The 13,376-nt window shown below is 39.3% G+C and overlaps 1 protein-coding gene across 1 annotated transcript; it reads left to right on the top strand.

Moving 5' to 3' along the window:
* Positions 1–1,473: 1,473 nt before the first annotated feature.
* LOC141714625 (uncharacterized) lies at positions 1,474–12,819 on the top strand. Its single transcript, XM_074518133.1, has 3 exons — positions 1,474–1,908; positions 3,252–4,089; positions 12,194–12,819. Exons 1-3 carry the CDS (start codon positions 1,474–1,476, stop codon positions 12,817–12,819), a joined length of 1,899 nt encoding a protein of 632 aa, XP_074374234.1.
* The last annotated feature ends 557 nt before the right edge of the window (positions 12,820–13,376 follow it).

Genomic DNA, 13,376 nt, shown 5'->3' with positions numbered 1-13,376 from the left:
GACCCTATTTTTGTCTCAACCAAAAAGATTTACAAAACCCTAATTCTCTCCATCTCCTCCTCCTTCATTACATCGTTTTCTTGGTGGATACCGGTGGAGTGTTTCACACTTGAGGAGCAGCTGTTAAGGATCTCCGTTCATCATTTTTGGATCACCATTAAAGACCTCCATCTTTCCATTAGCGTAAAGCTTCTTAAGGTAAACATACTGAACTACGAATTAAATATTATTTTTTGCATGGATCCTGCGGAGGGTTTCGTTTTTTTTTAAGATTTAAATTTATGTTTTCGTTGCGTTTATGTGCTAAAAACCCTTCATGTTGCAGCTCCATGATAGAGCCGAAAAGTATATCAAGGTAGAGGAGAGTATGAAGAAGACTACTGTGAATAATGAACCTACTAAAAATATGAAGAGGAAGACGGATCAGGATTACGATGCTAAGGACAAGTATCCACGAATTAGCAAAAACTCTGACTCCTCCTCTTCTAAGAAGAATTAGAAACCAAGGTTTGCTGATTATGCGAGGTTGAACGCTCCAAGGAGCCATATCCTTATGGAAATTGAGAAGGACAAAGACTTCAAATGGCCGAAGCCACTAAGGGGGGACCCCGAGAAAAGAGACAAGAGTAAGTATTGCAGGTTTCACAAAGATGTCAGTCATGATACTGACGATTGTAGGCAACTTAAGGATGAGATTGAGTATCTGATCCGAAGGGGAAAGTTTGGACGTTTCACCAAGGGTAAAAGAGGCCGGAGGCCAAAAGAGAGATAATGATCGAAAAGATGACGATCGGAGGGGTAACGACAGAGATCGCAACCCAAGCCCCGAGGGCCAGTAATCAATATAATCTCAGGGGGTCCTACAGCAGCTGGCACTATAAGGAACTCCCGAAAATCATATGCAAGAGAAGTAATGAGCATAGTTGGGGAACCATCTAAACGTTCCAAGTCAGAGATGACACTTTAATTTGGTGACCCAGACCTTGAAGGTTTGAAATTTCCTCAGGATGATCCTCTGGTTATCACTCTGATAATTGGAAATTGTCCTGTTATGAGGGTCCTAGTGGAAAATGGAGCTTCCGTGGACATTCTGTTCCATGATACATTCATAAGGATGGGCTATAATGACTCTCAACTAACTCCATCTGACGCACCCATCTACGGGGTTAACCATGTGAAATGTAAAGTCGAGGGAGCAATACAACTTCCCGTAAATATCGGGGAAGAGCCCAGGGAGGCCACGTAAATGTTGAACTTTCAGGTTGTTAAGGCAGCCTCTACCTACAATGCCATCATGGGTAGGACAGGGATCCATACTTTTAAGGTTGTGCCCTCAACCTACCACATGGTACTGAAGTTCCCAACTAGAAATGGTGTTGGAGAAGCAAGGGGAGATCAAAAGATGGCCCGTAGTTGCTATGTTGCAGCACTTAGGCCCGATGGAACTGGGGGAAGGTCCTCCCCATAGAAGACATGGATGTCCAAGAGAATGACGAACTACGAGGAAAGTCAGCTGAGGACTTGGTCCCAATTTCCTTAGATCCCTTAGACCGGGAAAAGGTCACATACATTGGGGCATCTTTGGACAAGCCCTTGAAGGGTCGAATGACAACTTTCCTCCAGGAGAACAATGATGTATTCGCTTGGACAACAGCTGATATGCCTGGGATTGACCCAAACCTTATAACTCATAGGTTGAACGTTGATCCAACTCGGAAGGCTGTAAAGCAAAAGAAGAGAACTTATGCCCCTGATAGGCTGGAAGCCATTAAGCAGGAGGTCAAGATGCTTTTAGAAGCTGGATTTATTGAGGAAGTGCAATTCCCTGAATGGTTGGCCAACCCCGTAATGGTTAAGAAGGCCAATGGAAAGTGGAGGATGTGCATTGACTTCACCGACTTGAATGATGTTTGTCCCAAGGACTGTTACCCCCTACCAAGGATTGATACCTTGATCGATGCCACTGCTGGACACGAGATGCTAAGCTTCATGGATGGCTTCAGTGGTTACAATCAAATTAGAATGCATAAGGATGACACCCCCAAGGTATCTTTCATAACTGACTTTGGCGTATTCTGTTATCTTGTTATGGCTTTTGGACTTAAGAATGCAGGAGCTACTTACCAAAGACTGGTAAACAAGATATTTGCCCATCTAATTGGGAAGACCATGGAGGTCTATGTTGATGACATGTTAGTCAAAAGCATAAGCAAGGCCGATCATATTAGTCACCTCAAAGAGGCATTTGAAGTGCTGAGGCACCACAAGATGATGTTAAACCCAACCAAGTGTGCTTTTGGTGTTGGGTCTGGAAATTTTTTGGGTCATATGGTCTCTAAGAGGGGAATAGAGGTCAATCCCGACAAGATCAAAGCCATCCTAGACATGGAGCCACCACGCTCCATCAAGGACGTTCAGAAGCTGACGGGAAGAATCATAGCTCTAGGGAGGTTCATCTCCAAGTTAGGAGACAAATGTCTGCCCTTTTTCAAAACCCTTAAGAAGGTGAAGGACTTTGAATGGACAGCTGAGAGCCAAGAGGCCTTTGAACAGCTAAAGAAGTACATGACTGAAGCCCCGTTGTTGGCTAAACCAAGTCCGGAGGACACTCTTTATTTGTACCTCACGATATCTGAACAAGTCGTGAGTGCAGTCCTCGTGAAGGAAGAGCAAAAGCTCCAGAAGCCTGTATACTATGTAAGCAAGGTGTTCCATGGAGCAAAATTGAATTACTCCACCACAGAAAAGTTCGCACTTGCTCTCATCACAGCCTCGAGGAAGTTGAGACCATACTTCCAGGCTCACAAGATCGAAGTCTTGACAGACCAACCTTTGTTGAACATCCTTCATATCCCGAAGGCCAATGGAAGGCTCATCAAGTGGGCGATTGAGTTAAAAGAATTTGATATCAAATACAAGCCTCGAATGGCCATCAAGGCTCAGGCCTTAGCAGACTTCGTGGTCGAATGTACTGTTAACAACCAAGAAGTCGGGGGGCAGGAGATAGTAACCCCAGAAGGAGGAGAGAAGGAGAAGAAGAAACAACCTTAAAAGAGTATTGGGTTCTCCATTTTGATAGAGCGTCCAAAATAAAATCTAGTGGTTCAGGCCTAGTCTTGCAAAGCCCTGATGGGTTTATGATTGAATATGCTCTGAAGTTGGACTTCCCGACTATGAACAACGAAGCAGAATATGAAGCATTGATAGCTGGCTTAGGCCTGGCTTGAGCCGTGAGGGCCAAAAACCTGAAGGTCTGCAGAGACTCAAGACTTGTAGTTGCTCAAGTTAATGGGGAGTTTGAGGCCAAGGATGATACTATGGACAAGTACCTGAGAGTCGTAAAGGGAATACTGACTCAGTTTGATGAATGGTACGCAGAACATGTTCCAAGAGAGGAGAACACTACAGCGGATGCCTTGTCTCAGTTTGCCTCATCTGAAATCGAGAATTATCCAAGAAGTATTTACTTCCAGGTCTTAAAGACCCCTACTATTCATATCATAAATCTGATAGCGCCGATTGGTGTGGCAAGCTATTGGATAGACCCGATCAAGACCCACTTAAAAACTGGGTGGCTCCCCCACGATGCCCATGAGGCACGCAAGCTGTCGGTTAGAGCATTAGGATACACATTGATTGAAGGCCTTCTTTACAAAAGGTCCTTTGTTATCCCGTACTTGAAGTGCTTAAGACCTCTTCAAGCGGAGGAGGCACTCAAAGAAGCCCACGAAGGGATTTGTGAACAACATTTGGGGGGCAGGGCACTAGCTCACAAGATAACTCGGCTGGGGTTCCAATGGCCAACTATGCTAGCCGATGCAAAGGCTTATGTGAAGAGATGCGACAGATTCCAGAGGCACACCCCAATAGTACGACAGCTCCCAGAGAGGCTTACGTTGATCATCACACCCATCGCTTTTGCAATGTGGGGAATGGACATACTTGGACCATTTCCTATAGCATCGGGACAGAGGAAGTTCATTGTGGTAACCATAGACTACTTTACAAAGTGGATTGAGGCTAAGGCACTAGCCAAGATAACCACCAAGCAAATTACCCAGTTCTTGTTGGATTTTAAGCATAGCGGAGGCATGGTAAAACACTTTTACACATATAAAATCCAAATAAAAGCAGATAAATCGTGGTAAAAACATAGGGATCGATTACTAACCTTTAATATGCGATCCAAAAGCAACGATTGGCGATCGTTAGCAGCTGTTCCTCAAACGTGAAGCACTCCACCGGTATCCACCAAGAAAACGACGTTAAGGAGGAGGAGGTGGAGAGAATTAGGTTTTATAAAAAATTGGGGTTTTGGGTTAGAATAAAAATAGGGTTTATAATAGTATATTTATAGGCAAAATTTTCAGCTGAAATTTTCCCATAAAAATTATTATTATTATCCCATTTATTATTCTCATTAATAATTAAAACACCTTTTAATTATTAATCCTTTTTCTAAACACTTTAGAAATAATTCTCTCTCTTGATTTAATTTCCAAAAAATTAAATCCTTAATTAATAATATTAAGAACTTTTCTTAATTAATTTATAATCAATTAAATCTCATTTAATCAATTATTAAATTTGCCAATTAATTATTTATTTTATAAATAAATAATTATTAGCCATTATTAATTAATTCCTCCACCATTAAATCATTCTCTTTTTATGGTGTGACCCTATAGGTTCAATATTAAGCCGGTAGTAGAAATAAATAATAATAAAACTATTTTATCATTATTTATATAAATTCTCTAATTTATTAAATATGATTAATTAATTAATCACATTTATTCTACATCGTGAGGGATACTTCTCAGCATATCGCGACTATCCGGATAATATGAATTCACTGCTTAGAATACCAAGAACCTATTCAGTGAATAGTTACCGTACAATAAACTCCTTCTACCCTACAATGTCCCGATTAAATACAAGGCATGGATCTCGTGTCAAGTCTATCTAATTTAATCACTTGCTTTCCATTTACTATGCTTAGTTCTATGCAAATTAGAAACTCCTTTCTAATTTCATTCACTCTGGCCAGAGATTCCTGAACTAACATAAGTGGATCAGCCTTGAACATTCGCTTCCTTCACTGGAAGGGGTAGATCCTTTATTGATCATACACTATCTTCGTGTACAAATTCCTATACCCAGTAGAGCCCTAATAATTGTCCCTAGAGACTAAGAACTAAACCAAAGCATAGTTCAGTGTACACAAGATGACTATGATGACCTCAAGTCTAAGGATGCTTGTACAACTATCACTATATGAACAACTGCTGACACGTGAGTGAACTCCATCAGTTGTTCAGCTGGGCGAGTCATGTTCAGTGAACTTATTCTATAATAAGCACCTACATACTAGCTATAGTGTCACCACACAAATGTCTATGAGAACATACATCCTTCATAATGAAGCAAGCATAGTATGTACCGATCTCTGCGGATTATTAATTACCAGTTAGTAATCCTACGACCAGGAACTATTTAAGTTTAGAGTTATGATCTTTTAGGTCTCACTATTATGATCTCATCATAATCCATAAAAAGCTTTACTCTAAACTATGGTATATCTTATTTAAACACTTAAATAGATAAAGCCCATAATAAAAACAAAACAAGTCTTTTATTAATATCAATGAAATCAAAACAGATTATACAGGAAGTTATTCCTAAATCCTATTACATGATTGGACTTAGGACATATTCCTTTCAATCTCCCACTTGTACTAAAGCCAATCACTCTGGTATCTAATACCCATCTAGTCTTTATGATGATCAAAGTGACTTTCAGAAAGTAGCTTTGTGAGTGGGTCTTCTATGTTGTTATGTGTGTCAACTCTATTTCAATACAATACAAGAAATGTTATCGCGCTCCCACTAACCCTTTTTTAGACACATGGTTCATCTACGTTTTTCATAAAACCAAACTCTTTGATTGTCTCATCAAAACGGATGTTCCATCTACGAGAAGCTTGCTTTAAACCACATATGGTTCGCAGCAGCTTACACACTAGATTTTCATTTCCCTTGGAAAAAAAACCATCTGGCCATTTGCCAGATCTCATAGTCGTAGTAAGCAGCAATCGCAAGCAAAATCCGAACTGATTTTAACAGGGCTACAGGTAAAAGGTTTCATCAAAGTCAATCCATTTCCTTTGTTTGAATCCTTTTGCCACAAGCCTGGCCTTATAGGTCTCCACCTGCCCATCTGCTCTAATCATTCTTTCGTATACCGTATACATAGATTCCATTCCGGATTTCATGGCACTTTGCCATTTCTCTAAGTCAACACTACTCATAGCCTCATTATAGGTCACAGGGTCATCATCATCAATGATCGACAACTCATTGTCATTCTTAATGACAAGGCCATATTTCCTCTCAGGTTGGCGAGACACTCTCCCTGACCTACGAATGGGCTGTTCCACAGAAGGTTGTTCAGTCAGAACAGGTGTTTCCACTTGATCCGTAGTAGTTTGTGCTTCTTAACCTTCATCAAGTTCAATTTTGCTTCCACTGTTTCCTTCAAGGATAAACTCCTTTTCCAAGAAGGTAGCATGTCTAGAGACAAACACCCGATGATCGGTGTAAAAGTAATACCCTAAAGTCTCTTTAGGATATCCCACAAAACTACATTTTACGGATCGATATTCCAGCTTATCTGGGTCAACTTTCTTGACATAAGCTGGACATCCCCAAATCTTAACGTGTTTAAGACTCGGTTTCCTTTCTTTCCATATCTCATACGGAGTTTTGAGGAACAGATTTGGAAGGCACCTTATTCAGTAAATATGCCGAGGTTTCCAATGCATAACCCCATAGGAATACTGGAAGATTTGCATAGCTCATCATAGACCGAACTATGTCTAACAAAGTTCAATTTCTCCTTTCAGATACCAATCTGGAGGCGTCCACTGGGAGACTATACCATTTACTTTGAGATAATCCAGAAACTCTCCATTCAAGTATTCACCACCTCGATCTAATCGAAGAATTATAATACTATGTTTGGTTTGTTTCTCCACTTCATACTTATACTCTTTGAACTTTTCAAAGGCTTCAGACTTGTGTTTCATCAAACACATATTTGAATCTAGATCTATCATCTATGAAAGTAATGAAGTACGAAAATCCACTCATGGTTTGCGTAGACATTGGTCCATATACATCTGTGTGTACCATTCCTAGCAAATTTGCAGCCCTCTCTCCATGTCTACTAAATGGAGACTACAGTGCCACAATGAAGTGAAATTTTCATCATCCCTTTTCTTTTATTAGTTTGTTCAATCTGAAGTAAATTATGTCACATTTATACAGACCATTATTTAAAGTACCACGTCCATAAAGAATATTATCTCTAAGAATAGAACATTCATTATTCTCAATAATAAATGAAAATCCAGCCAAGTCTAACATGGGAATAATATTCCTCACAATCGAGGGAACAAAATAACAATTATTTAAAAAACAATAGTCTTGCCCGTAGGCATATGTAAATGAAATGATTCTACATCTTTAGCAGCAACTCTTGCTCCATTTCCCATCAGTAGAATCACCTCCTCTTCCTCAAGAGTCCTACTTCTCCTTAGTCCCTGCAACAAATTACAGATATGAGAACCACAGGCGGTATCTAATACCCAAGTAGAAATTTGATTTAATGACATATTCACTTCTATCATGAACATACCTGAATCAGAAGCGGTAGTCTCACTACCCTTCATCTTTTTCAATTCTGCAAGGTAAACCTTGCAGTTCCTCTCCAGTGCCCCACCTTGTTACAGTGAAAGCAAACAACTTTGCTCTTGGGGTCTTCAGCTTTTGGTGGAACCGGCATTTTCTCACCTACTTTCTTCTTCTTGGAAGGGTTCCTCTTCCTTTTCTTAGGATTGGAACCTTCACCAATTAGAAGAACAGAACTCTTCTTAGGGGGGAAATTCGATTCCGCAGTCTTCAACATATTGTGGAGTTCAGGCAGGCTGACATCCAACTTATTCATGTGAAAGTTCACAACAAACTGCGAGAACGAACTCGGAAGCGATTGCAAAACCAAGTCTTGGCTCAGTTCCCCATCCATGGCAAAACCAAGTTGTCCAAGACGTTCAATCAAATTGATCATCTTAAGTACATGGTCATTCACAGATGATCCCTCAGACATCCTACAACCGAACAGCTCCTTCGATATCTCATATCGAGCTGTCCTCCCTGCCACATCATACAACTCTTGTAGATGCATGGGGATAGTGTGAGCATCCATATGCTCATGTTGCTTCTGCAGCTCAATGTTCATGGAAGCTAGCATGATGCATTGAGCAACATTTGCATCATCTATCCACTTACGATACATAACATGTTCATCATTATGCGCATCGCTAGCAGGTTCAGTAGGCTTAGGTGAGTCAATCACGTATTCCAGCCTCTCAATCCTGAGAACGATTCTCAAGTTTCGAAGCCAGTCAGCATAATTAGGACCAGTCAACTTGTGACCATCCAGTATGCTCCTGAGTGATTGTGCAGAAGACATAATGTATATTGTAAATCTGTAAATGATAAACACATAACAACACTTAGCAAATATTTGATTTCATTTTAAAAAAACTATACGAATCGGGTCTTTATTCATAAGTGGCTCCCACTAGTTTACCTAATTTATTCAACCCCCTACGTGAAAAATTAAGCATTCATAATGCTAGTGGGAATAGGGATCCTACATTCCATTACACGACCCCGGCTGTGGCACGAAACGCCATGTAATGTTCAATAGGCAGACAACTCTTGTCAATTACATCTAATGTTATTCCCTAATCAAACTTTAGCCTCTTGAATAATTGAGTCACGACTGTGGCACGACAAACTCAATATTCTAAGTCAAGTCTAACCCAACATTCCGTATAATTGAATCATTCCCCAAAGGCCCACGGCTGTGGCACGTAACGACCTTTAGATTCTTATTCAATGTACACATCTCTATGTAATAGACAAGTATTTCTTATTTCGAAATCAAAGCCCTCGGCTGTGGCACGAAACGACAATGATTTAAAAATAAGAACTACTTTCTATCATGTTGGAAGGCTATGACCGACACAAGCCCGTTGTGTCATTGGCCAATTACTACTTGATATTATTTAATTTTAGAGGGATTATATTACGTTACAATCATAATCATATTATAAAGAGATTCTTCCTTTTAAATTAAATATTTCAAATCAATAATCGATAATCAGATGATTCCCAGATCGGGTGGAGCATTGTCAAGAGGCGTCACTTAATAACCCTTTCTTACAGATAGAAATCTGTTGTTGACAGAATCATCCTTTTTCTCATATCGAAAATTCATATTCAATTACGTGTTTCATAAACACAAGAATCTCATGATTGTATTCATAATATTATTCTTAATGTTATGAAACAATTTCACTATACTAGATTGTCTAACAAGCGCCTTATGTTCATTTAAGTTCACCTAAATCTATCATCGCATGATAAACTATGCATATATCATATATATAAACATGAATAAACATCAAGGTAGGCATGTTATATCATCTAGAACATTAGTCTAAGCATTATACATCTCTATGTATCACATGACGCATTTAAAAGCAATTAAAACAGTCAAAAATAGCTTAAAAACACTTCTGTTAGCTATAAACAGTTCGAAACAATTTCATAAAATATCATATAATATACCATTAGAAGCGTCTCGAAAAGACGAATCCAACGGCACCAAAATCGCCCTATTCTGAGCTCGCACGCGCCCTCACGCGCCCAAAGAAGTTTCCCCACGCGCGGCCACGTGCACACGCGCTGTCACGCGCGTGTGTGACTGTTCCCCACGCGCCCCCACGCGCACACGCGCGTCACGCGCCCGAACCCCTGTTCTGACGTCAGCATGACATCATCTGATGACGTCAGCATCCATCTGACCTTTGACCAGCGCGTGGCTGACACGCGCCGCGCGTGACACACGAGCGCGTGTGCCCCACGCGCGCGCGCCAGTCGCGCGGTCCTTCCCTTTGCTGTGAGTCGCCGCCTTTTCTCGATTAGTGTGTCGCCGTCCTGACTTCTCTTTCTCCGTGCAAACACCACAACAGCAACCACAGCAGATGCAGTTGTATATTTACAGCCATATATATATACAACAGAATATACATATATATATATATACTTATTTAATTACGAATTTTCATTGCAACAACTTCAAAAATTCATAATAAAAAATCTATATATCATAAAATTATGAAAAAAATACCCAGACGATCTACAACACTTGTAGAACCCAGATCAACATTTAAAATTATTATGAGAAATGATTTCTCATCAGACAAAATTAATCCATAATATAACTTGTAAAAATCATAATTAATTCATACAAGCACATAAAATTCTGAAATTTTACCACAGATCTATATGCATACAACCTAAGCTCTGATGCCATTGTTGGATTTTAAGCACAGCGGAGGCATGATAAAACACTTTTACACATATAAAATCCAAATAAAAGCATATAAATCGTGGTAAAAACATAGGGATCGATTACTAACCTTTAATATGCCATCCAAAAGCAACGATCGGAGATCCTTAGCAGCTGCTCCTCAAACGTGAAACACTCCACCGGTATCCACCAAGAAAACGACGTTAAGGAGGAGGAGGAGATAGAGAGAATTAGGTTTTATAAAAAAATTGGGGTTTTAGGTTAGAATAAAAATAGGGTTTATAATAGTATATTTATAAGCAAAATTTTCAGCTGAAATTTTCCCATAAAAATTATTATTATTATCCCATTTATTATTCTCATTAATAATTAAAACACCTTTTAATTATTAATCCTTTTTCTAAACAGTTTAGAAATAATTTTCTCTCTTGATTTAATTTCCAAGAAATTAAATCCTTAATTAATAATATTAAGAACTTTTCTTAATTAATTTATAATCAATTAAATCTCATTTAATAAATTATTAAATTTGCAAATTAATTATTTATTTCATAAATAAATAATTATTAGCCATTATTAATTAATTCCCCCACCATTAAATCATTCTCTTTTTATGGTGTGACCCTATAGGTTCAATATTAAGCCGGTAGTAGAAATAAATAATAATAAAACTATTTTATCATTATTTATATAAATTCTCTAATTTATTAAATATGATTAATTAATTAATCACATTTATTCTACATCGTGAGGGATACTTCTCAGCATATCGCGACTATCCGGATAATATGAATTCACTGCTTAGAATACCAAGAACCTATTCAGTGAATAGTTACCGTACAATAAACTCCTTCTACCCTACAATTTCCCGATTAAATACAAGACATGGATCTCGTGTCAAGCCTATCTAATTTAATCATTTGCTTTCCATTTACTATCCTTAGTTCTATGCAAATTAGAAACTCCTTTCTAATTTCATTCACTCTGGCCAGAGATTCCTGGACTAGCATAAGTGGATCAGCCTTGAACATTCGCTTACTTCACTGGAAGGGGTAGATCCTTTATTGATCATACACTATCTTCGTGTACAAATTTCTATACCCAGTAGAGCCCTAATAATTGTCCCTACAGACTAAGAACTAAACCAAAGCATAGTTCAGTGTACACAAGATGACTATGATGACCTCAAGTCTAAGGATACTTGTACAACTATCACTATGTGAACAACTGCTGACACGTTAGTGAACTCCATCAGTTATTCAGCTGGGCGAGTCATGTTCCGTGAACTTATTCTATAATAAGCACCTACATACTAGCTATAGTGTCACCACACAAATGTCTATGAGAACAGACATCCTTCATAATGAAGCAAGCATAGTATGTACCGATCTCTGCGGATTATTAATTACCAGTTAGTAATGCTACGACCAGGAACTATTTAAGTTTAGAGTTATCATCTTTTAGGTCTCACTATTATGATCTCATCATAATCCATAAAAAGCTTTACTCTAAACTATGGTATATCTTATTTAAACACTTAAATAGATAAAGCCCGTAATAAAAACAAAACAAGTCTTTTATTAATATCAATGAAATCAAAACAGATTACACAGGAAGTTATTCCTAAATCCTAATACATGATTGGACTTAGGACATATTCCTTTCAGTTCTTCTGGGAGAATGTGATATGCCGATATAGAATCCCACGCATCCTTGTCATGAATAATGGGAAACAATTTGATAATGCAGAGTTTGGAGAGTACTGCGATGATAACAACATAGAACTTCGCTTCACCTCCGTTGCACATCCTCAGGAAAACGGGCAAGCCGAAGTTGCTAACAGAATCATCCTTGATGGACTTAAGAAGAGGGTTGAATGCTCGAGAAACACTTGGGTGGATGATCTGCTGCCTAAACTATGGGCATATCGAACCACCTGCAAAGTGACAACTGAAGCTATCCCGTTTATGCTGGCTTACGGAGATAAGGCAGTGGTGCCCCTTGAAATCACTCATGGATCCCCTAGGATCGAAGCTTACGAGCCAGAGAAAAAGGAAGAAGGCATGATGCTCGCTCTCGATCTCATTGACGAGGTCAGGGATGAGGCCAGCGCCTGCAATGTAGAGCATCAACGAAGAGCCTCCCTCTATTACAATAGACGGGTTACAGAAAGGTTTTTTCAACAGGGAGATTTGGTTCTGAGGAAGATTGAGGCATCGGGAGTAGGGGAGAGAGGAAAGCTAGCCCCCAACTGGGAAGGACCTTATAAGGTCAGGAAGATACTAGGACGAGGATCCTACAATTTAGAGACCCTGAATGGTGATGAAGTGCCTCGCACTTGGCATGCTTCAAACCTGAAGGTTTATTATATTTAGGACATTCACTACATGGTCCTAGTACTTAGTATTAAGTTTATAAATAAGGTCGAAGAAACCATCTTATGTAAGGGTTGAACCCATTTCGTAGAGATACTATCTATTTATGCAAGTTTATTTCTATCATCCTGTCTACAAATTTATTTAAGTGCAAGCATCTAAAGAATGCAAGTCCTGAAGGACCAAATGCCGAAAATAAAAGACAAGTATAAAATGAAATTAAACATAGTGCAGAGATAAAAGATCCCGAAGGATCATAAGTTAAAGTCCCGAAGGACCAATAGGTTACAGACCAATAAGGTTCAAATTAATAGGTTCTAAAAATAAAAGCCACATACTGCAATCAAGGCCACATCATTCACTTATCGGAAGAGTCCTCCCCCTCACCATCTGAGCCTTCCTCATAAGAAGAATCACTGCTCCCTGGAATCAGCTCCCTAATCTTCCCTCGAAGGGCTGCCCTGGACTTGGGGCTACCCGAGGGGGCTTTGCCTTTAGAGCCTGATCCGGAACCCGAGTGACTAGAGCTCGACTGGGGCCTCATGCGATGAGTCGAG

This window comes from Apium graveolens, chromosome 3 (assembly GCF_009905375.1).
Source record: "Apium graveolens cultivar Ventura chromosome 3, ASM990537v1, whole genome shotgun sequence".
Classification (NCBI taxonomy): Eukaryota; Viridiplantae; Streptophyta; class Magnoliopsida; order Apiales; family Apiaceae; genus Apium; species Apium graveolens.
This window is presented reverse-complemented; position numbering and strand designations above follow the sequence as displayed.

Excerpts from the sequence above, each read along its gene's own strand:
- LOC141714625 (XM_074518133.1), top strand. The coding sequence starts at position 1,474 with ATGGATGTCCAAGAGAATGACGAACTACGAGGAAAGTCAGCTGAGGAC. Across the intron at positions 1,909-3,251 it reads ACTTCACCGACTTGAATGAT|GTCTGCAGAGACTCAAGACT; the intron begins GTTTGTCCCAAG and ends AAAAACCTGAAG. Across the intron at positions 4,090-12,193 it reads GGATTTTAAGCATAGCGGAG|AGTTTGGAGAGTACTGCGAT; the intron begins GCATGGTAAAAC and ends TTGATAATGCAG.